This window comes from Tripterygium wilfordii, chromosome 6, assembly GCF_013401445.1.
Source record: "Tripterygium wilfordii isolate XIE 37 chromosome 6, ASM1340144v1, whole genome shotgun sequence".
In the NCBI taxonomy this organism is placed as follows: Eukaryota; Viridiplantae; Streptophyta; class Magnoliopsida; order Celastrales; family Celastraceae; genus Tripterygium; species Tripterygium wilfordii.
In genome coordinates this window covers 8,863,106-8,886,162 of record NC_052237.1, presented here as the reverse complement: position 1 = coordinate 8,886,162, position 23,057 = coordinate 8,863,106, and the positions used below count along the sequence as shown (strand labels likewise).

General features: G+C 38.7%; 1 protein-coding gene, 1 long non-coding RNA gene and 2 pseudogenes across 2 annotated transcripts; 2 read left to right on the top strand and 2 right to left on the bottom strand.

The window, feature by feature from the left end:
- Positions 1 to 19: 19 nt before the first annotated feature.
- Positions 20 to 791, bottom strand: LOC120000696 (annotated as a pseudogene).
- Positions 792 to 3,716: 2,925 nt separating this feature from the next.
- LOC120000694 (putative UDP-glucuronate:xylan alpha-glucuronosyltransferase 5) lies at positions 3,717 to 5,437 on the top strand. Its single transcript, XM_038848821.1, has 2 exons — positions 3,717 to 4,263; positions 4,512 to 5,437. The coding sequence occupies exons 1-2, from the start codon at positions 3,717 to 3,719 to the stop codon at positions 5,435 to 5,437; spliced, it is 1,473 nt and encodes a 490-aa protein (XP_038704749.1).
- Positions 5,438 to 11,462: 6,025 nt separating this feature from the next.
- On the bottom strand, positions 11,463 to 11,562 carry LOC120001155 (annotated as a pseudogene).
- Positions 11,563 to 20,089: 8,527 nt separating this feature from the next.
- Positions 20,090 to 21,333, top strand: LOC119999765. The gene is made up of 2 exons (XR_005468503.1): positions 20,090 to 20,247; positions 20,947 to 21,333. It is a non-coding gene; the product is annotated as an uncharacterized LOC119999765 (long non-coding RNA).
- Positions 21,334 to 23,057: the final 1,724 nt, after the last annotated feature.

Here is a 23,057-nt window from a genome sequence, read left to right as displayed (position 1 = left end):
TCATTTCCATCCTGTTCATTTATGCCATGCTTAGTCCTCCAACTTTGGCATAGTAGGCATTGTTATAGCACCTGCTGATTGACATCTTCAACATGTCTAGGCTATGTGCAGATGAATATTATCAAATGACATCAACTCTGCGGGAGAGACAAGTGAGTTTGTGTACTTGCTCATCATCCATGAATTTCGCTGCAACCATGATGCTGCTACGGAATCAATAGAATTATAGAAAATGTAAATCCGTTATGATACACCAGATCCGGCTCGATTATTGATAGATTGAATAGATTCGTCATTTCTTGAAATCTCTCTTATGATTCAAAATCGTGGTGCTTAATGTATCCCCTTTTCGGGTCATGGAGATGGAATAGATTAAATAAATTCAAAAATGGGTTTTTGTTCAAGAATGAAATCTTATTGGAATTGTCCATATCCGGTTCATCCTTCGAAACCTTATCACATCCCGGATCTGATAAAATAGGATGAATTGAGACGGTATTTTGTAAATATGTAATGATTTTGAACATATTAACTATTTCTTTATTTTTCGATCATCTGGAAAGGACAAAAGAAACATCTTGTTCTTTCTTCAACAATTTTCTATCTCTGGTGGACGTCTTAGTAGGATTCGAACCCAGATGAGGTTTTGACCATCTGTCAGAAAAAAAAGAACGAATGAATCTTGTAGGATTCTCAAGAAATTTTTCAATTTCTTCCGGAAGCATATGATTGTTCATCTCATTCTCACGTTCCGTGAATAGTCGGGATATTGAGGAATATCCAGGAAGGCATTTAGGGAATCAGTCTGATATTATCTCTATTCGTTCCGTTTGAAGAAAGGAAGGATCCCAAAGAATCGATCTTTCTTTAGTTGTTGAATCTCTCTTTGATTGATCAATGTGTGATATTCCGAATCCTCATTACTAATGGAATCGAAATGATCTCTGAATTGATCAAAAGATCCTTTCAATTGGCTAGAATCCCTTGAACGAAACTAGATCTTGTGGAATCATATTGAATGTTTGACGATACATTTCGTACCGTGCTAAAAAACCAATCCTTATTTACCAACCACACATTGTATAACCAAATCCAATTCTCTCTCGATATGTTGATGGAGGTAAGATGAGCATTTGTTTGTTGCATCACCTAGTCTTATGCATTAATGTTCCCCATTGGGGCTCGACTTTGCTAGCACCATTAGTTTCACAAAATCATACTCATTCCATAAATTCTAACAAAATCTAAATATTCGACTCATACAATTGATAATTATGCAATTAACTCATGCAATTAAAGAAATCATGAATTGGATTTTGAGAAATTACATACAAACGTAATAAGTTGAACCTCTAGACTATTGATGAACAAGTAGAATACAACAAACCAAATATTATGTATTATTGTTTCTCCTTGGGCCTTAGCTTAGTTGATAAATTAAGTTCACACTCCAAATCTATCAATCACAACATTTGCATGCTAATTTATATAAACCCAAATCATAACTATTGCGAAATCACATGAGAGAAACCAAAACCATGGCTCTATAGAAACATGCTTTGAACAATCAAACATCACATCTACAATTGGGGTTAGGGACTAGAAAAAAGAACTACCCACCCATGATTGTTGTGAGAAACATCAAATTTATTGTCATCTCTTACACAAAATCAATGAGAAAAACTAGGATATGTTACAATTCAGGTATGACTTATGATATTTTCAATATCCAGGCATATTATTTTTATATATAATATACATGTGCGCCACATTGAAAGTAAATTTGTAATTGAATAAAAAAAACCCTATTTATCGTACACTAATTATCTTCATGACAACCTTGCTGCTTTTGGCAATTGCCTTAGTGCTCTACGACCACAAAAATTTGACAAAATGTACTATATGTATAATTAATTAATTGGCATATCTAATAATAATTAATAATTCCTGAACGTGCAGCCATGGATACCCAACTTTCCAAGTACCCAACACTTATAAAATGAACGTGCAGCCATGCATGCCCAACCTCTCAAGAACCTAACATTTTAAAAATTTGTATAATAAATGAATAACAAAAAGTGGCTCAATTTTTTAAGATGATGTAGAGATTAGTGCAGATGTAATTAATATGATTAACAGTGGATGAAGTGGGGTAGTGCATTTGGAGTTTTATGTGACCGAAAGAATCTTGTAAGGTTGAATGAAAAATTTTGTGATTCATGAGTCACGACCAGTGACGGACCCAGGAATTGAAGTTACCGGGGGCACAAAAATGACCCGGGGGTCCGGGGGCAGCGCCCCCAGAATTTTTTTTGGGTTCTTTATGTAATCGACTTACAAATATAAACGATAAATATAAATGCACATTAGTAATATTTTAAACACATAAGAAACTACATTATAATTTATTACAATTGTTCTCTACGAGTTTTCATATTTTGAAAGTGCGATATTAGAACATCATTAGTAATAGTTCCGAGCAACTCCTTTTCTATGTAACATACTAGACAGTCATTCATAAATTGATCACTGATCCGGTTGCGCAAATCTGTCTTGACAATATTCATTCCAGAAAAGCATCTTTCAACACTTGCTATTGTTATAGGCAAAACCAATACTAACTTCAGAAGTCGATACACCAAAGGATACGAAATATGCTTCCTTGTAGACACTAGCAGTCGAGAATGAGGGTTCTGATTTTTGGGATTTTTCTATTTGGGTTGAATGAGGGTTGGGTTGGGTTGGGTCTTAGTTAATGGGCTAAGTGTGTGAATGAGAGTTGGGTTGGGTCTTAATTAATGGGCTAAGTGTGTGAATGAGAGTTGGGTTGGGTCTTAGTTAGTGGGTTAAGTGTGTGTAATGGGGGTCTTTTATTTTTTTGTTGGGGGCCTTAGTGTCAAATTGTTAAGAATGTAGGGTATATTTAGTGAAAAAAATTTTAACTGACTGGGGGCCCGTGCCCCCAGTGACTATGCAGTGGGTCCGTCACTGGTCACGACAATATATGACTATAAGTGTTGGGTTATGAAGAGACAACATATTCAAAAAAATACATGTAAATTAAATACGAATGTTTCAGTGGAAGAATGACCACATTAGGAAATATTTAGGTATAAGGTAGGAGAAATACTTTTTGAAGATAAGTTGCGAGAAAATCTTTTAAAATTGTATGAGCATATTCAACGTAGAGATAGCAGTGCGACGATGAGAAAAATTGAGAGAATTTGTATATGAGAGAGTAAAAAGTGAAGTGGAAAATAAATGATATTAATTCAATAGTAGCCAATGATAATATGATTATTGATATAAATGAATGGCGGAAACGAATGTACATAGTGAATTTCCATTAGATTTTATATAAACACATGTAACCGACCTTAATTTTTTTTAGATAAAGTCTCGGAATGATGATGATTATAATAAATGAATTGTTGGTGAAGGTTATAATTGAATTATTTTTATAGATTTATATACATGCATGCGAGTGAAGAGAATTGCTCAATCATTCAACAACAATGTGTTATTCCACCTTTAGACCCTCAATTCCCCACCAAAAGCTCTTCTTGTTCTCTCTCTTTTTCCTCTCCATCTCCTCCATCCTTTTCGTCCTTGATTCATTCACCATTAACACTCCAATCTTCAACGAATTCCACACACACCAGATTACAGAGCTCTCCATAGTCAACAACCTCAAATGGCTCCAACTCATCACCAAAATGGCCGAGCCCACCCAAAAAATCAAGGTGGGCATGGTCAACATGGATACTCGTACTATTTTCGAGGCCAAACACAGTGTTAAACAAAACGGCGCCGTAGAAATCGTACCCGTGCGTTTCGCACGTGTAGCTACCAAAAAATGGGAAGACTTTTTCCCGGAATGGATTGACGAGGAGAAGTGGAGCCCACCGAGCTGTCCGGAGATTCCGCTGCCGTCGCGAATGGAGGAGGAGTACGGCGACTTGGATGTGATTGTGGTTCAGGTTCCTTGTGGGGCGAGGAGGAGGGTGGGGTCCAGGGACGTGTTTAGGTTGCAAGTGAATCTTGTGGTGGCTAATCTAGCGGTGGCTGGTGGCGTTGATCGGACGGTGTATATTGTGTTCGTGGGGTCATGTGGGCCCATGATTGAGATATTCAGATGTGATGATTTGTTGACGCATGTAGGGGATTTTTGGGTTTACAAGCCTGATTTGAGGAGGTTGAGACAGAAGGTTCTCATGCCCGTTGGATCATGCAAAATTGCTCCTCTTCTTCTTGGAGAGACAGGTGAGCCAGGTCTTGTTGGCCACAGTTTTTGATTTCTTTAGTGCCATTGTTTTCTATCATAGCTATTCCAAATACAATCGACACAAATGATCCATATGAAATCATGGACCCCGTATGAATCGTGTACATTCATCTCAGCCTGTGGGATAGATGGGAAAAAACAACGGGAGACTCGTAGACTTGTCAATTCTTAAACACATTTTGCCATGTGTTTACATTGAAGTTAATTAATTAATTTTGATGTGTAGGGAAACAAGTTTCCATGACACAATCAAGACAACTATGGAACCTCAACTACAGCACAAACCATCAAAGGGAGGCCTATGTAACCGTCCTTCATTCCTCAGAAGATTATGTGTGTGGAGCCATAGCTCTTGCTCAGAGCATAATCAAGTCAAACTCTACCAAAGATCTTGTCCTTCTCCACGACAAATTGATAACCGTGAAATCTGTCGAAGGACTTAGAGCGGCTGGATGGAAAACCAGGCTAATTGAACGGATTCGAAGCCCTTTAGCCAAGAAAGGCTCATACAATGAGTACAATTATAGCAAGCTCCGGATATGGCAACTCATTGACTATGATAAACTCATTTTCATAGATTCAGACATCATTGTCCTTAAAAACATTGACAAGTTATTCACATACCCTCAATTATCCGCTTCCCCAAACGACAAGTTCTTGTTCAATTCCGGGATCATCGTACTCGAGCCTTCCTTGCGCACGTTCGACTACTTGATGTCCAAGATTCCTAGATTGGATTCGTATAACGGGGGCGATCAAGGGTTCCTAAATGAAGCCTTTACGTGGTGGCATCGGTTGCCTACGAAACTCAATTATCTAAAAATATTTGAGAGGTCTAAGAACAATGAAGATAATGAGATACCAAGTGATGTTCATACAATACATTACTTGGGGTGGAAGCCATGGATGTGTTATAGGGACTATGATTGCAATTGGGACATGAAGGACAGACACATATTTGCTAGTGATTCTGCTCACAAGATATGGTGGCAAGTCTACGGCCTTTTCATGCCCAAAGAGTTGCAGCAATTTTGTGCACTTTCTAAAGAAGATGATGCAAGAATTAAGAAGCATAGAAAGAGAGCTAAGACTGCTAATTTACAAGATGGACATTGGAGGATAATTGTACAAGACCCTAGGAAAGACAATTAAGTTATCTTCAAAGGTTGGAGATTGCAATCTCTACTCCATCAACTGGTTTTGGATGTGGTAGATATGTCATGCCTGCATCAGGATTGACTTCATCCCACCTGAAATTTGTTGAAGTCAGTAGTGATATCAAATTAGTGCTTGTATAATTAACACATTTAGTTTAATATTACTAAAGACAATTAAGTTGGTTTATGTACTTGTATCCGATCGAAAGATGATGAAGGAAAACCGCGATTGATATTCGAGCAAGCGTGTTTCCGGGGCAGAGTCTAGTTCCTCCTCCATAGCATGATTCCATACTTCATGTTTGCAAGCTTCAGAGTAAGATGTAGGCTCTACCAAAGCTGCACAACACCTTTCATACACCTCAGCCAAAGATTTGTGCTTCACCACAGGCCTATCATCATTTGAATCCACTCCAGCAATTTCATCAAATTTGTCACAAGTAACTCCAGTAGGAACAAACTCCTCCCGTAGTTGATCAACTTTCTGAACAGCTTCCTTATCCCAATCCTAATAGGATCTCTCATCAAACACAACATCTCTACTAACTTGAATCTTCTTGGACTCCACATTATAAATTCTGTAACCTTTAGACTGGGAGGCATACCCTAAGAAGATGCCCAAATATGCCTTTTTGTCAAGTTTATTTCTCTTCTGTGATGGAATGAGTATAACACACAGAACCAAAGACTCTTAGATGTTTGGCAGATGGTTTCACACCTAGCTAAGCCTCTATAGGTGTCATCTCCTTCACAGAACTTGTAGGCAACCTGTTTAGGAGATACACTACTGTATAGACAGCTTCTGCCCAAAAACTCTTAGGCAATTTCTTCTCAAATAACATACACCTAGCCATTTCCATTATTGTTCTGTTCTTTCTTTCAGAAACTCCATTTTGTTGTGGAGTATAGCTCATTGTGAGCTGATGTGCAATCCCTGCATCTTCATAGAACTGATCAAAAGCCCTTGATGTATACTCTTTGCCATTATCTGACCTAATGGTCTTAATCTTTTTCCCACACTGTGATTCCACCATGGACTTGAACTTCTTAAAGACAATAAACACCTGAGCCTTACTGCTTATAAAATAGACCCAGGCCATCCTAGTGAAATCATCAATAAACAACACAAAATATTTATTTTGACTGAGTGATGGTACACTTAGTGGTCCACATACATCACTATGGATCAATTCTAACTTTTCACTAGCTCTCCAGGCTGCACCAGAGGGAAATGATTGTCTATGTTGTTTACCATATTGACAAGTACCATAGACTTCATGAGTTTCATGCAATCCAGGCATATCCCTAATCAACCCACCATCTGCTACAACTTTTAGAGAATCAAGACTGCAAACTATGCCACAAACTGGATTCAACTGTGTTAACACTGAATGCGTAGTGCTTAACAACATTATAGTATAATGGAAAATAATTATCCACCATTTGAATTTTAGCAACTTGACTTCCATTAGGGGCAATGATAGTACAATAGCAATCCTTAAAACACAACGAATACCCGTTCTTTATCATTTGTGCAACACTAAGCAGATTGTGTTTCAATTGTGGCACAAGTAAGACATCAGGAATCAATTTTGTACCTTGCTTAGTGTCAATAGAAGCCACACCTTTGTCTGCAGGCTCCACAATTTCTCCATTCCCTAGTTTGACTTTGATCTTTACAGTCTTGTACGACGTAGTGAACATAGCAACATCTCTTGCCACGTGGTTGGTACACCCACTGTCCACTAACCAGGCCTTCAAACTTGGAGTTTGCAAACTATTGACTGCCATAAACAAATGATCTTGCTGAGACTGTTGCCTCTCATCATAATAGTTAGCCTCTTGTGAAGCTGAACTCCCACTATCAGACTACCCTTGACTTTGTTGCTGTCTACAAAATTTTTTAGTATGACCAAGCTTCTTGCAGAACTTGCATTGAGGCCTGCCATACCTCTGCTAACAGGTTTGAGGACAAGGTGAAAATTTGTCATTTTTTGAAGAATCATCAGTATTAGCAATTTCTGATGATCTTCCTTTATCACCTTTATCTCCATACTTCTTCTTCCCTTCTATGAACTTTGACTGCTGCTTGCCCTTGTGCTTAGCTTGAAAAGCACCCTTTGTGACTTCATCTTGTCTGAAATTACTTCTTTGTTCATGAGCTTGCAGATTGCTACACAGCTTTGTGATTGTCATCTTTTTCAAATCACACGATTCTTCAATAGCAGAGACTTTTGACTCGAATCTCTCAGGTAAACTTATCAAGATCTTCTCTACCACCTTATGATCAACCACATCCTCACCATACAATCTCATTTGATTAACCAAAACTGTCAACTTGTCAGAATACCCTTCGATAGTATCACCGTCTTTCATTTTCAACATTTCGAATTCCCTTTTTAAAGTTAGCAACTTCTGTTGTCTAACTCTTTTAGTGCCTTGAAATTCCTCTTTCAATTTCTCCCATGCCCCGTTAGCTGCCTTTACACCAACAACTCTAGGAAAAATATCATCTGACAAAGCAGCATGAATAAAAGTAAGGGCTTTAAAATTTTTCTGTTTTTGTTCAGCATGATCCTTCATTTGATTAACAGTTAGAACATCAGGTAAAGAGAGATGGATCAAACCCCGATTCAATAATATCCCACAGATTGTGTGCCATGAGAAAAGCTTCCATCTTGCACTACAAGAATAATGGCCAGTTGCTTCTTCATCTTTGCCACTGATTCAGATTCTAAAGCAAATAATCAATCATTTACTTCAGTAATTGATCCCGTGGCATTAATTATTAATTGCTTCACTATATTTGCCACTAAACTATAAGCTGAAGCTAATACACCTATTTTTGCCATGGCAAATAACTCCCCCGTGGCAAAAACTATTTTTTTTTTACGACAACAATCTCTCGCGAAAAGCTAATTTTCTCCATATTTCTAACATCACTCTTTCACCCTAATCGCTCTTCTCTCTTACACAGATCAGACAAAAAAAACCCGTGTGCCGTGAAAAAGTCAAAAAGGGTCGTGAAACAAAAAAAGCTAAAATCCCAAAACTCTTCCACCTTCACTTCACACCGTCAAATCGAAATCGAAAATTTCTTTTGCCCATTGCGATGACTGGTTCAGTTTTCCCAGCTCCCATTATCGTGAATCGTTTAGTTTCCCCAACTCCCACCCATGAATCGTTCAATTTTCCTAACTCCTATTGCCTTGAAGCGCTGTGACCGGACCTCTATTTTGAGGTCCTAATACTATCTAATTAGGAGGTTCTAGTGTTTATAGTAATTCATTTGTGTTTAAATAAAGTAATTTTACCCTTATACATGTTTCCCGTTGGCTTTGCAGGAAATCGGGCTTAAATGACTGAATTGGGCACCTTTAGAGCTGAAAGAAGAAGCTGGGACTCAGCAGGTGTCCGGACACCTGTCCGGACAGTGTGTCCGGACGCCTCAAGTGCCGTCCGGACACTTTCTTCACAAATTGAGACAGAGGCTTCAAAGTTGATGGAAGCATGAAGTGTCCGGACACCCGTCCGGACACCCGTCCGGACACCTGTCCGGACACCACCGCGGAACTGCAACTTTTCTGCACAACATTTCAAGGGCATTTGGGGTAAATCATGTATATAACCAATGGGGAACGTTTGTATAAGGGCAGTTAGGTATTTTCAATGGTAAAAGGGGGAGAAAACCCTAAGATTTCTTCTTCCTTGACACAATTCATCTCCTCCAAGTTCTTGCCTCCATTGTTTTCTCTCAACTTCTCTCTCTAAGTTTTTCTTGGTTTTTCGTGATTTTGTTTGTAAACATTGATTTTCATCTATAAAATTGATGTTTATACCCATTATGATGAGTGGCTAAGTTCTCTTTCTAGTTTCTAGTCCCAAACGGTGGGTGCTTGGTTTCAATTACTCAAGGTATGTTCATGGAATTGTAGTTTTGATTTTGCTCTTTTAATTTCGTGGTTGTGTGATTGGATCTATGGAGATGACATATTTGATTGTATCTTTGGATTGTCTAGTCTAGGGATTGCATCTAATGTGTTTGATTGAGAATTGTTAAACCCATTGCATGATTTTCTTAATTAATTGAGTTTTCCATAGCATAGCTATTAATTATGTGTATTGATGATGGAGTTTTGGGTTAATTTAGGAATGTGCATGAGAGAGTTATGGTTAATTGATCTTTGAGTGTGAAACTAGGGTGTTAGCCAAGCCAAGCCCCAAGGGGGAACATTAATCCATAATATTAGGTGCTTATCCCTTTGCGTTCATCGTAGATTAAGAGACCCGATGGCCTACATGTATGAATTGAAGTCTTATATCCCAATTCTCTTTGCATATGCATGATTGATAGTATCACACAATGCATTGTGTATGGTTGTGTGTGTTTGCAATAATACCTTGAGTATGAGAACCGAGTAACCACCGGGACGGACTAGAGACTAGGTTTTTAATTAATTGTTTTAAATTCAATTTGTGCTTACTTTGATTACAAAATCGCTCATGCTACCGAGTCATTCGGCCCATTTCTTTTACTTGCTTTTATTTGATATTCATTGTGTTTATTAGTGTTAGCTAGTCATTTGCATATCATTCACTTCAAATTTGCATTGCTTCCTCGTGGATCGATACCGGACTCACCGGTTTATTACTTGACGATACCCTACACTTGGGGTAAGTACACACACACACTTTGGTGTCGGTCAAGTTTTTGGCGCCGTTGCCGGGGAAGCGAGTGTCAAAGACGGAGCTGGGTGGCTTGTAGATGCTAGCTTTATGCTATTAAACGCCATCAAATAAGGAAGGAGCACGGTCACGCTTCAAGGGTAACTTCGTTCCTCCCTTTTACTTGCTTTCTAGTGTAGTTGATTTAGTGTAGTTGCTGCAAAGAGAAAAAAAAAAAAATTGTGAGGAGAACTTGGCGGATGGGGCTAACTTAGATTCCTGTGGGCGATGGATGCCACCTTGTTTGCTGCTTGGTAGTGATACGTTGTTTGAGAGAGCTTTGCGCATTTTTCTTTCTATCACTACTTGCTACATCTTGGTGTGTAATTGTTCCTGAGGTTGATTGTCATTCTATTCCTATCTTTGCTCCTGTTCTTGCTTGACATTGTTCTTGGTTGTTTGTTGATTGAAAAATCTGGTGTTACTTGACTTGGTTGGTTGCCATCTTTCGTGTTATTTGATAGTTTTGTTTGCCATCATGTCTCATCTTAGAGATAGTGTTAGTGGGCATGGGTCTAATAGAGATGGGAGAGGTGGTGACATAAATGCGAGTGATGCGGGGAGTGTACGTGGGGGTGATATCAATCTTGATGCATTACGTCGTCTTTTACAACGTGTGAACATTGATGAATTGATGAATCCGGCGCAAGGGCAAGATGCCCAAAATGTGCCAAATGCCCAAAATTTACCAAATGTTCAAGTTGAGCATGCTTTGCAAAATGCACCTCAACCACTTCAACAAGACAATGCGGCACAAATTGCCCCACAAAATGTCTACCAACCTCCCAATATGCCTCCCGCATATCATATACCTCCCCCATACAATTATGTGCATCCCATGTATTATCCAATGCCACAAGTGCCACAATATGCTCCCTTCGGACAAAATTTACATGCACCTCCTCCTTTGGAGTACATTCATGCCCAAGAGCATCGCACTTTGAGGGAGCTCACGCATCCCGCAAGGCAAACTCAACCTTCTTGCATCATCATGCCACCGAACCAACAAAATGTGAGCCTTAAACCATCAATGTTCCAAATGATTCCCAAATTCCATGGAATGGAATCGGAACGACCATATTCACATGTGCGTGATTTTGAATCGGTGTGTACTACTTTTGGTGATGTTACATGCACACAAGAAATTTTGAGACTCAAACTTTTTCCATTCTCTTTGAAGGATCATGCAAAACAATGGTTTGAGAACTTGCGCCCCCAATCCATTGCGACTTGGGCGGCAATGCAAGAAGAATTTCTCAACAAATATTTTCCTTCCCACCGTACCATTTCTTATCAAACACAAATCATGAATTTTCATTGCAAAGAACATGAAACTTTCTTCCAAGCTTGGGAGAGGTTTAAGGATTTGTTGTTTATGTGTCCTCACCATGGATTTCAAAAATTTCAAATTGTGAATTTCTTCCACAAATCTTTGACTCCATCTTTGAAGAAATTGGTTTCCACTATGACTCAAGGTGACTTTTTGAATAGGGATGCCAATGAAGCATTTACTTTCTTTGATGGGTTGGCGGAGGAATCCCGATCTTGGGAAGCTCCTCCCCTAACCCGACATGATGTTGTGCCAAGCTCTAGTGGCAAGTTTGTGTTGAATGAAAATGATGATGTGCATGCTAAACTTGCTTTGTTGTCCAAGAAATTGGAGTCCTTAGAGTCACAAAAGGCCCCTATAAATGTGGTTGGTGTTGACGACCAAGTTGCTTGTACTTTGTGTGAAAGTAGGGATCATAGGACGGATGAGTGTAATGCCTTACCGGCTTGTAAGGAAGTCCTATTTGGGCAAGGTTACAATGGGAACAATTCTCAGAACTTTAGGAAGCCCTACCCTACCAATCACCAAGGTAACAATTCGTACAATGAGAATTACCCTTGGAGGAATCATCCAAACTTTGGGTGGAGGAATGATGGGAATGTTCAATCCCAATCACTCCCCAATCCACCCCAACAACAATTGCCTCCTCCAAGTGTTACACAACCACCTCCACAACCTTACATTCCACCTCCTAAGAGGTCTCTTGAAGACACTCTTAACATTTTCATGCAAGCTCAAATAGGGGAGAATCAAAAGGCCACCAAATTCCAAGAACAAACCAATAGGGCCATTGAGGATATTAAGAGTCAAATCACTAAGGTCACCCAAGCTCTCACCACATATGAGAAGGGTAAATTCCCAGCTCAACCATACCCCAATCCATCCAAACAAGCCAATTTGCTAGAATCTACTAGTGGGGGGGTGAGTGGACATGAACAAGCCCAATCCATCCTCACTTTGAGGAATGGACGCATTGTGGATAGACCCATACCAAATGAGAATGTTGATCAAAATGACGATGTGCAGAATTTTGGTGATAGAGTGGGGAAAAAGGACAAAGGAAATAGTGGAAAGGAAGAGAGTTTGGAGAAATTTGTGCAGGAAAATGATTCACTAGGTGCAAGTGTTCGGACACCTATTTTGGATTGCCCGGACACTTCATCCAGAAACTCAGAAAAATGTGAGAAAATACCAAGAGGAGAAGAGGAGAGTGAGGGGCAATCACATAGGACAAGGGTAGACACGTCTAAGGATAGAGAGTGTATCCCAAGGCCACCATTTCCTCACCGATTAGGGAAGAAAACCAATGAGGCTCTACACAAAGAGATGTTTGAACTTTTCAAACAAGTGAAAGTGAACATACCTCTTTTAGATGCCATCAAACAAGTTCCCTCGTACGCAAAGTTCCTCAAGGATTTGTGTACCGTGAAACGCAAATTGAATGTGAAGGAGAAGGCTTTTCTTACGGAGCAAGCAAGCTCCATCTTACAAGCCACCACTCCACCTAAATATAAGGATCCCGGTTGCCCTACCATTCCAATAGTCATAGGGAACCATAGGATTGAGCAAGCATTGTTGGATCTAGGTGCTAGTGTTAATCTCCTTCCATACTCGGTCTATCAACAATTGGGGTTAGGTGAGCTTAAGCCTACAAGAATTACCTTGCAACTAGCCGATAGATCCGTCAAGATTCCTAGAGGAATAGTTGAAGATGTGCTAGTTCAAGTGGATGAATTCTACTTCCCGGTTGACTTTGTGGTTTTAGATACTCAGCCCCTCCCTAGTTTTAGCAAACCAATCTCGGTCCTTCTAGGTAGACCCTTCCTAGCAACTTCAAATGCTTTGATCAATTGTAGGAATGGTGTCATGGTGCTATCTTTTGGGAATATGACCGCGGAGATGAACATTTTTAATGTATCTAAGCAAATGGGAGAGTTTGAAGACATTAGGGAAGTAGATTGGATCCATTCATATGTTGAGGAGAACTTAGAGAAAACTCTTGCTAGGGATTCGGTGGAAGGTGTGCTAGCTTTGAGCGAAAAAGGTAGTCAATTTTTAGTTGAGGAAGAGGAAATTAATGAGGTTTTGGAGTCTTTAGCTATCCATAGCATAGGACGATTCAACCCACCCATTGAGGAATTAGAACCTTCCAAGACTAAGCTTGAATCATCTCTAGAGCATCCACCAACGCCGGAAAGGAAACCCTTACCAAGTGAGCTGAAATATGTATTTTTGGGAGAGAATGAGTCATACCCCGTTGTGATATCTTCCCTACTTACTTCTTCCCAAGAAATGAAACTTGTGCAAGTGTTGCAAAGGTATAGAAGGGCAATAGGTTGGACAATTGCTGATTTGAAGGGTATTAGTCCTTTGGTTTGTACTCATAGGATTTACATGGAAGAGGAAGCTAAGCCCATTAGACAAATGCAAAGACGTTTAAATCCGAACACGAAGGAGGTAGTTAGGGGGGAGGTGCTAAAATTGCTTGATGCGGGGATAGTTTATCCCATTGCGGATTCCAAATGGGTATCTCCTACCCAAGTGGTCCCCAAAAAGTCCGGAATTACGGTAGTTAAGAATGACAAGAACGAATTGGTTCCCACTCGAATTCAAACCGGGTGGCGCATGTGCATTGACTACCGTAGACTCAATATGGTTACTCGAAAAGACCATTTCCCCTTACCCTTCCTTGATCAAGTCCTTGAGAGAGTAGCGGGTAGAGCCTATTATTGCTTCCTTGATGGGTATTCCGGATATAATCAAATAGAGATAGCCTTAGAAGACCAAGACAAGACCACATTTACATGTCCATTTGGAACTTTTGCTTATAGACGCATGCCTTTTGGGTTATGCAATGCTCCGGCTACTTTTCAAAGGTGCATGATGAGTATCTTTAGTGACATGGTTGAGAAAATTGTGGAGGTCTTTATGGATGATTTCTCGGTTTATGGAGATACCTATGATCAATGCCTTGCTAATTTGGCAAGTGTGTTAAAAAGATGTGAGGAGAGCCAATTGGTTCTCAATTGGGAAAAGTGTCATTTCATGGTGACACATGGAATTGTATTGGGACACATTGTGTCATCCAAAGGGATAGAGGTTGACAAGGCAAAAATTGAATTAATTCAAAAGTTACCTCCCCCTACATGTGTTAAAGATGTGAGATCTTTTTTGGGTCATGCGGGTTTCTATAGAAGGTTCATTAATTCTTTTAGTGCCATTGCCAAACCTTTAAGTAACTTGCTTGCTCAAGATGTCTCTTTTGAATGGACACCACAATGTCAAAAAGCCTTTGATGATTTGAAAGGTGCCCTAACCACCGCACCCATTATGCAAACTCCCGATTGGAGTATGCCCTTTGAACTCATGTGTGATGCAAGTGATGTGGCGGTTGGGGCGGTCCTAGGACAAAGAAAAGAAAAAAATGCTCATGTTATATACTATGCTAGTAAGACTTTGAATGATGCTCAAGTGAATTATACCACCACTGAAAAGGAATTACTAGCTATAGTCTTTGCTTTGGACAAGTTTAGATCTTATTTGGTTGGCTCGAAAGTCATCATCTTCACCGACCATGCGGCTTTGAAGTATTTGCTTTCAAAAGCGAATGCCAAGCCTAGGTTGTTAAGATGGATTCTCTTACTTCAAGAATTTGACCTTGAAATTAAAGATAAAAAAGGAGTGGAGAATGTAGTAGCCGACCATTTATCTAGACTTCCCGGACAAAATTTGATTTCACATGGCATACCCATCAATGAACATTTCCCGGATGAACAACTCTTCCTCACCAATGCCATCTCATCCAAATTGACTCCATGGTATGCGGACATCGCCAACTTTTTGGTGTCCGGAAAAATGCCATCTCATTGGAGCAAGATTGATAGATCCAAATTCCTTCGCAATGTGCGAAACTTTTTTTGGGATGACCCATATTTGTTCAAGTATTGTTCCGATCAAGTGATTCGGAGATGCATCCCCAATAATGAATTTGAAAGTGTCATGGCCTTTTGCCATAAATATGCTTGTGGAGGCCATTTTTCCTCCAAAAAGACCGCGGCCAAAATTCTTCAAAGTGGCTTATATTGGCCTTCTTTGCACAAAGATGTCCATGCTTATTGTCTATCTTGTGACAATTGCCAAAGGTTAGGTAATTTAGGAAAACGTGAGATGATGCCCCTCCAACCTATTAACATCTTGGAAATTTTTGATTGTTGGGCCATTGATTTCATGGGACCTTTCCCTAATTCATTTGGTTATTTGTATATCTTGGTTGGTGTGGATTATGTGTCAAAGTGGGTAGAGGCTATCCCTCCTCGAACAAATGATCACCAAGTTGTGATAAAATTTTTAAAAGAAAACATTTTCTCAAGATTTGGGATGCCTCGAGCCATCATAAGTGATGGTGGGTCTCACTTTTGCAATGCCCCGGTTAGAACTTTGATGAAACGATATGGCATTTTGCACAAAGTTGGCACCCCATATCATCCACAAACAAGTGGCCAAGCGGAATTGGCAAATAGGGAGATTAAACGTATTCTTGAAAAAACGGTTGGTCCCAATAGAAAAGATTGGTCTTCCAAATTGATTGATGCTTTGTGGGCTTACCGTACTGCATATAAGACTGCCCTTGGAATGTCTCCTTATAGACTTGTCTATGGCAAGGCTTGCCACTTGCCGGTGGAATTGGAGCACGAGGCCTATTGGGCCATTCGCACTTTGAATGACTCCACCGATCAAGTTGGGGGGCATCGCAAACTCCAAATCCAAGAGATTGAGGAGTTGAGGAATGATGCTTTCGAAAATGCCAAAATTGCTAAGCTCAAAATGAAAAGATACCATGACAAGCACATTGTGAGGAAAGTTTTTCATGAGGGACAAAAGGTTCTTTTATACAACTCCCGGTTACACTTGTTTCCCGGGAAGTTACGTACCAAATGGACCGGACCTTTTATTGTCCGCAAGGTTTCCCCATATGGAAGCATTGACATTGATGATCCTAGGAGTGGAAAAACTTTTAAGGTTAATGGCCAACGATTGAAACCATACTTGGAAAATTTTAATGAATTGGCCGAAGAATGGGACCTTGTGGATCCCACCCCTTCCTAGTGCGCGTGAAAAGAGCTCTCTTGTAAATATGTAGTGTTAGATTATTTTTCATTCATTTTTGGTGTGTTTTTGTATGTTCACAATGCATTTTACAATTTGTTCTTGCCTTGTTTATCATGCTTGACATTGAGGACAATGTCTCATTTAAGTTGGGGGGTTGAGAGAATTGTGAATTCATTGTGAAACTTGCTTTATTTTGGTGTGCTTTTGTGAATATTTTAAAAAAATAAATAAAAAATAAATAAAAAATAAAAAAATAAAAAATCTTGTTGTGTCATGCTTGGATAGTGTGGTTGGTATTAACTTTTTCAGGATACGCTTCGTTTCTCACGATTCCGATCACTTTTGAAGAGTATGGTATGATTTCCTACCCTCTATCCTATTGTGTTGTGCTTTGTTGTTCATACATGCCAAATGGACTTTAGGAAGGGAAGGGTAGATGCTTTTGGGATTCACTACCAATTTCAACGTTAATTTCTTATTCTTGTTCGAACGTGCAAGTGTAGAGTAGGTTTCTTGATTTCTTTTGTGAAGTCGAAGCATGTGATTGAGTAGGATGACTATGATCAATCTTTCTTGGGATGATTGGGACCTAGTTTGATATCAAAACTGTGATTAAGTGGGCATCTTGGCATTGAAGCAATTGTATGACTGCGTTTTTGGATCCTTTTGTCTGAAAATAGAATTACCTTTTTACCCTTCTCATTCTTTTGAGCCATTCTTCGTGATATATATGGGGTTTTTGGGTGATTCTTTTCACCAATTATTCATTTGACATCTTATAAGCGTGTTCTTCAATAGCTTTGCATTCATTACATTTGATTACTGAGAAGTGTGATTTTTGTATGTGCCACTTGCTTATGAACTTAGGATTGATGGATTCATTAGGTTGAGAGATTTGAGCCTAGCCTATTTATTTGTGAGTGATCATAAGCCTATATTTCTTTAAGCCTTTTATTTCACTTACAAGCCTTGTGTGAACCATTTTCCCAAATATTTCCCACCTTTGGTTGCAAGGTTGGGTAGGAGCTTCAAAAATAAGTCGGCAGTGATATTATCCCTCCTTATTCTGAAAAAAAAAAAAAAAAAAAAAATTGAGGGTGGTTGTAGCCATTAAAAAAAAAAAAAAAAAAAAAAAAAAAAAAAAAAAAAAAAACCGCATAGAAAAAATAATCAAAAAGAGGTGTATGCAATAAAGTTAATCCTTTGTGTGTAAAGGATGAGAAGTGTTTGAATTTGTGGTGCAATGGAAGGGGTGACAAAATGAGAATTTAGCTCACATGTTTGAACTTAACCTTGCAACTTGTTACCTAGTTCCAAATTCTTCCTACCTTGTCCCTTAGCCACATTACAAACCATTTAACCTTTTGATGAATTTGATTCAAGGTAAGCAAGTGAGTTGGCGGATGCATTAATTGCTCTTGTAGGTGATTTCTTTCTCAAAGCTATGCCCATCCAAATTATCTTTTATAAACACATATATTTAATTCAATTGTGTAAGTCATTTACTTAGCACAATGTTTTTATGTTTTTGTGTACATTTGGGATTGGGGATTTATGAACACCAAAAGGTTCCGTAACAAGGTTTTACTTGTGTGAATGTATTGAGTTGTCTTGCTTGATTGCACTTATATTTTTCATAGTATAAAAATGTTCTTAGTCATCTTTGAGGGGATTTGAGATTGATTTTCTAAAGATTTTGCATGCCTTCAACTAGCGGGGAAATTGGGGGATTAGCTCTATTTCTTGCATGTAAGAACTTAAGAATCATTTATGGTGCTTTCAAAGTAATAGTGGATCCCTTGGCAAGTGTTTGTGGGTATCGCTCTGATAAGCCCTCACGAGACTACAACTCGTCCACTAGGGTGACCTAGGGGTTTAAAGGCTTGTTGCATATGCTAAATGCAACCGTGATGCCTACGTCAGTGAGTTAGGATTTTATTTTTAGAAGTGTTTGCATTGCTAGGGACTAGCAACGTCTAAGTTGGGGGGTGTGACCGGACCTCTATTTTGAGGTCCTAATACTATCTAATTAGGAGGTTCTAGTGTTTATAGTAATTCATTTGTGTTTAAATAAAGTAATTTTACCCTTATACATGTTTCCCGTTGGCTTTGCAGGAAATCGGGCTTAAATGACTGAATTGGGCACCTTTAGAGCTGAAAGAAGAAGCTGGGACTCAGCAGGTGTCCGGACACCTGTCCGGACAGTGTGTCCGGACGCCTCAAGTGCCGTCCGGACACTTTCTTCACAAATTGAGACAGAGGCTTCAAAGTTGATGGAAGCATGAAGTGTCCGGACACCCGTCCGGACACCCGTCCGGACACCTGTCCGGACACCACCGCGGAACTGCAACTTTTCTGCACAACATTTCAAGGGCATTTGGGGTAAATCATGTATATAACCAATGGGGAACGTTTGTATAAGGGCAGTTAGGTATTTTCAATGGTAAAAGGGGGAGAAAACCCTAAGATTTCTTCTTCCTTGACACAATTCATCTCCTCCAAGTTCTTGCCTCCATTGTTTTCTCTCAACTTCTCTCTCTAAGTTTTTCTTGGTTTTTCGTGATTTTGTTTGTAAACATTGATTTTCATCTATAAAATTGATGTTTATACCCATTATGATGAGTGGCTAAGTTCTCTTTCTAGTTTCTAGTCCCAAACGGTGGGTGCTTGGTTTCAATTACTCAAGGTATGTTCATGGAATTGTAGTTTTGATTTTGCTCTTTTAATTTCGTGGTTGTGTGATTGGATCTATGGAGATGACATATTTGATTGTATCTTTGGATTGTCTAGTCTAGGGATTGCATCTAATGTGTTTGATTGAGAATTGTTAAACCCATTGCATGATTTTCTTAATTAATTGAGTTTTCCATAGCATAGCTATTAATTATGTGTATTGATGATGGAGTTTTGGGTTAATTTAGGAATGTGCATGAGAGAGTTATGGTTAATTGATCTTTGAGTGTGAAACTAGGGTGTTAGCCAAGCCAAGCCCCAAGGGGGAACATTAATCCATAATATTAGGTGCTTATCCCTTTGCGTTCATCGTAGATTAAGAGACCCGATGGCCTACATGTATGAATTGAAGTCTTATATCCCAATTCTCTTTGCATATGCATGATTGATAGTATCACACAATGCATTGTGTATGGTTGTGTGTGTTTGCAATAATACCTTGAGTATGAGAACCGAGTAACCACCGGGACGGACTAGAGACTAGGTTTTTAATTAATTGTTTTAAATTCAATTTGTGCTTACTTTGATTACAAAATCGCTCATGCTACCGAGTCATTCGGCCCATTTCTTTTACTTGCTTTTATTTGATATTCATTGTGTTTATTAGTGTTAGCTAGTCATTTGCATATCATTCACTTCAAATTTGCATTGCTTCCTCGTGGATCGATACCGGACTCACCGGTTTATTACTTGACGATACCCTACACTTGGGGTAAGTACACACACACACTTTGGTGTCGGTCACGCTGCACCGGATCGAAGATAACACAGGCAACACTTATGTGTTCTTCAGATGCTTTGAATCATTTCCCCCTAAAATCGACATCGTGAATGGTTGAATCCTTGGTCACTGCGATTGTCGTGAGAGGCCTTTATCAGATCAGAGATAAGGCTCAAAGAAATTGCTGGTAATTTGTTCTAAGACGATCGATCGTTGTATTGCTTCTATCTTTATAATTCGATATGTATGAGTAGTCGCTCTTTTCTTCTTTCTGAATATCTATCACAACATATATCCTTCCTGTTCATTTATCTATCACATTTCCTATCAAAAGAGAATGAAAGAATTATAACAGGAATTCAGTTTCTGCAATGAGGAGGGAGCTGAACAGAAGGCATCCGTGGAAGCTGGATGCGCCACAGCACATGCAGTAGATCTTATTCTTCACTTAAACAGATAGGATAGAGATCATCAGTCAAAATCCCTCGTCGTTTTAGATTAATCTTTGTAGGCAGGCTATCATGAAGAGCACGTCATGTACACACAGCTTCCATAAATGCTCCCACATAAAAACTTTTAGCTTCGTATGTGATGAGGAAGAAGAGGGAATATTACGAGAAGCCATCTCTATAGCCTTATAATAGTCACTCTGCACTGAATAAACACAATTTGATATACAAGACCAGTACAAACGATCAAGCACAAAACTCCTAGGAGCTGGCTGTTTGAGAATTTCATTCACATCATCAACATTGAATACATATTCTAACAAAGACACATTCAACCACATTATTTGAGGGTCGTATAAAGAGTTAGCTCTGGACCGCATCATTTTTTTGTTGTTTGGTTTTACGTTTGTTATACTCAATTTCGATTAAAGTTACAGATTTGTGCAGTTTTGGCTCAAAGTTGGCGATGCAGGTGCGATGTATTGAGCTGTTGTCTGGATAGCACATGTGAAATTAGTGGTAGGATATGCTTTCTGGTCTCGCCACTCGAGGAAGGCTCAAGACTTGTCCGGATAGAAGTCCCCATTTGAGTTACGGGACAATTCCTTATAAATAGTTTTATTTGAAGGGTTCTGTGTAAGTGTTGTGTTGAGTTGTAAACACTGGGAGAGTGTCGTCTAGAGCAAGAGAGAGGGGGTTTGAGATTGTGAGAGTCTGAGAGAAAAGAGATTTGAGTTAGTTCTTGAGTTCAGAGGCTCATTTCTTTTGAAAATCTTCTTTATATTCGTGGAATTGTTCTAATAAATTAAATTATCATTATTTTTACGGATACGATACTTTAATCTGACGAGATAAAATAATTAAAGCCTAGGGAAGAATTGAATGTCATTTAGTCGTCCTCCAAATGAACTTTAATTTAGGTGTCTAGTAAATTAAATTACCACTATGTTTACGAATACAAATAATACTTTAATTCGAAGAGATAACATAATTAAAGCCTAGGTAGAAACTGAATGTTATCAAGTCCTCCTTCTAATGAACTTTAATTTAGATATCTAGTAAATTAATTTATCATTTGCTTTTCGTTTAAATGATGATATCATAATTAAAGTCTAGGTAGGAGCTGAATGTCATCAAATCCTCCTCCTAATTGACTTTAATATAGGTATCTATCGTTTTCTGTGATTTGGTTAAAATGGAAATTTAGTGAAGATGTGGTTGTTAAATTGACGAATTTGCAAAACTAGGCTTACTACCTAACACATAATCAAGCAATGCATTTTAAATAATTTATCAACTACTCTTACCCATGCATCTTTGATATTCTAAATTTACCAATCCCTAAACATGCATACTAATCACATTAAACATGCATAAAACTATACTACACTACGTTACACTACTTTTTCATTATTTTCACTACCCTATTACATATTTATATTTACAAAGAGATATACATGTCAAAAAGAATAAAAAATCTAAGGAGTATATACGAGGAAAATTTAAATACAAATATTATATATACAATACAAATGTGGTTCATGAAACCCGTTAATTGCTCAAACCTGGTCTAATTTCCAAACGAACTCTCTGTCCCCAAACGAAGTCAAGTCCGGCCCAAGTAGAGTCAAGCCCGGTCCAAGCCCAACAAATCAAACAAAAGAATGATCAAAAACACATGATAATAATAAGAGTTTTGTTGCCTTTTGTCTCCACTATACTAACCAGGACATTACTTGATCAGAAAATAACATGTAAATAGGTTACCTGACAGCAAAAGCTTCCCTGCTTTGGCAATTAGATGGATGGTGCCAAAGAACTTGTTAAGCTCTTCCTTCTTTGGAGCAAAAATGGGTCTGTTTCCCTTTTTCCTACCAAAAAGCCTCCTTTCTTTTGATTTCTTTTGCTAATGTCGGCTCCTTTCTTCCCTCTCTCTCGGCTCTCTTTTTCTCTTACACTTCTTTTCCTCCCCCTTTCTACTGTGCGGCCATCTCTCTCTCCCACACCAAAACCCTCTTTTTTTTTCTTCTACTCACTCACGCCTCTCCATTTTTCTCCGCGGTTTTTCTCCCTTTTTTCTTTTTTCTTCCTCAATTGTTCCGCCGATCCCCCCTTTCCAAAAACCCTCCTTTTCTTTTATATTATTAGATGATTTAGACCACCTCTCTCCTAAAACCCTATTTGTCTCTTTTTACCAAAAAGCCACCAAACCCTATCTTTCTCTCTTTAAAAAAACCCTAGGAAAGTATCCTTTTTGTATTTTCCATTATTTTTGTAAAATCCTAGAAATGTGTCACCTTTTTACTATTAAGATTTTATTTTATTTTCAAAATTTTTAGTTCTCCTCAAATTTTAGATTTTTTCTAGGGTTTTGTTGCATTGGCTCATAGGTAAGGTAATGACTTTTTATAGGTTTGTGGGTCCAAAAACGCGCTTTTGAATTTTTGTGGGTTTGTGGACTCAAGAATAAGCTTTTGCATTTTTTCTATTTTTTGTATTATTATTTTTTGGCCCCACGAAAACCGGTTACTATAGCTGCCCCCCTTTG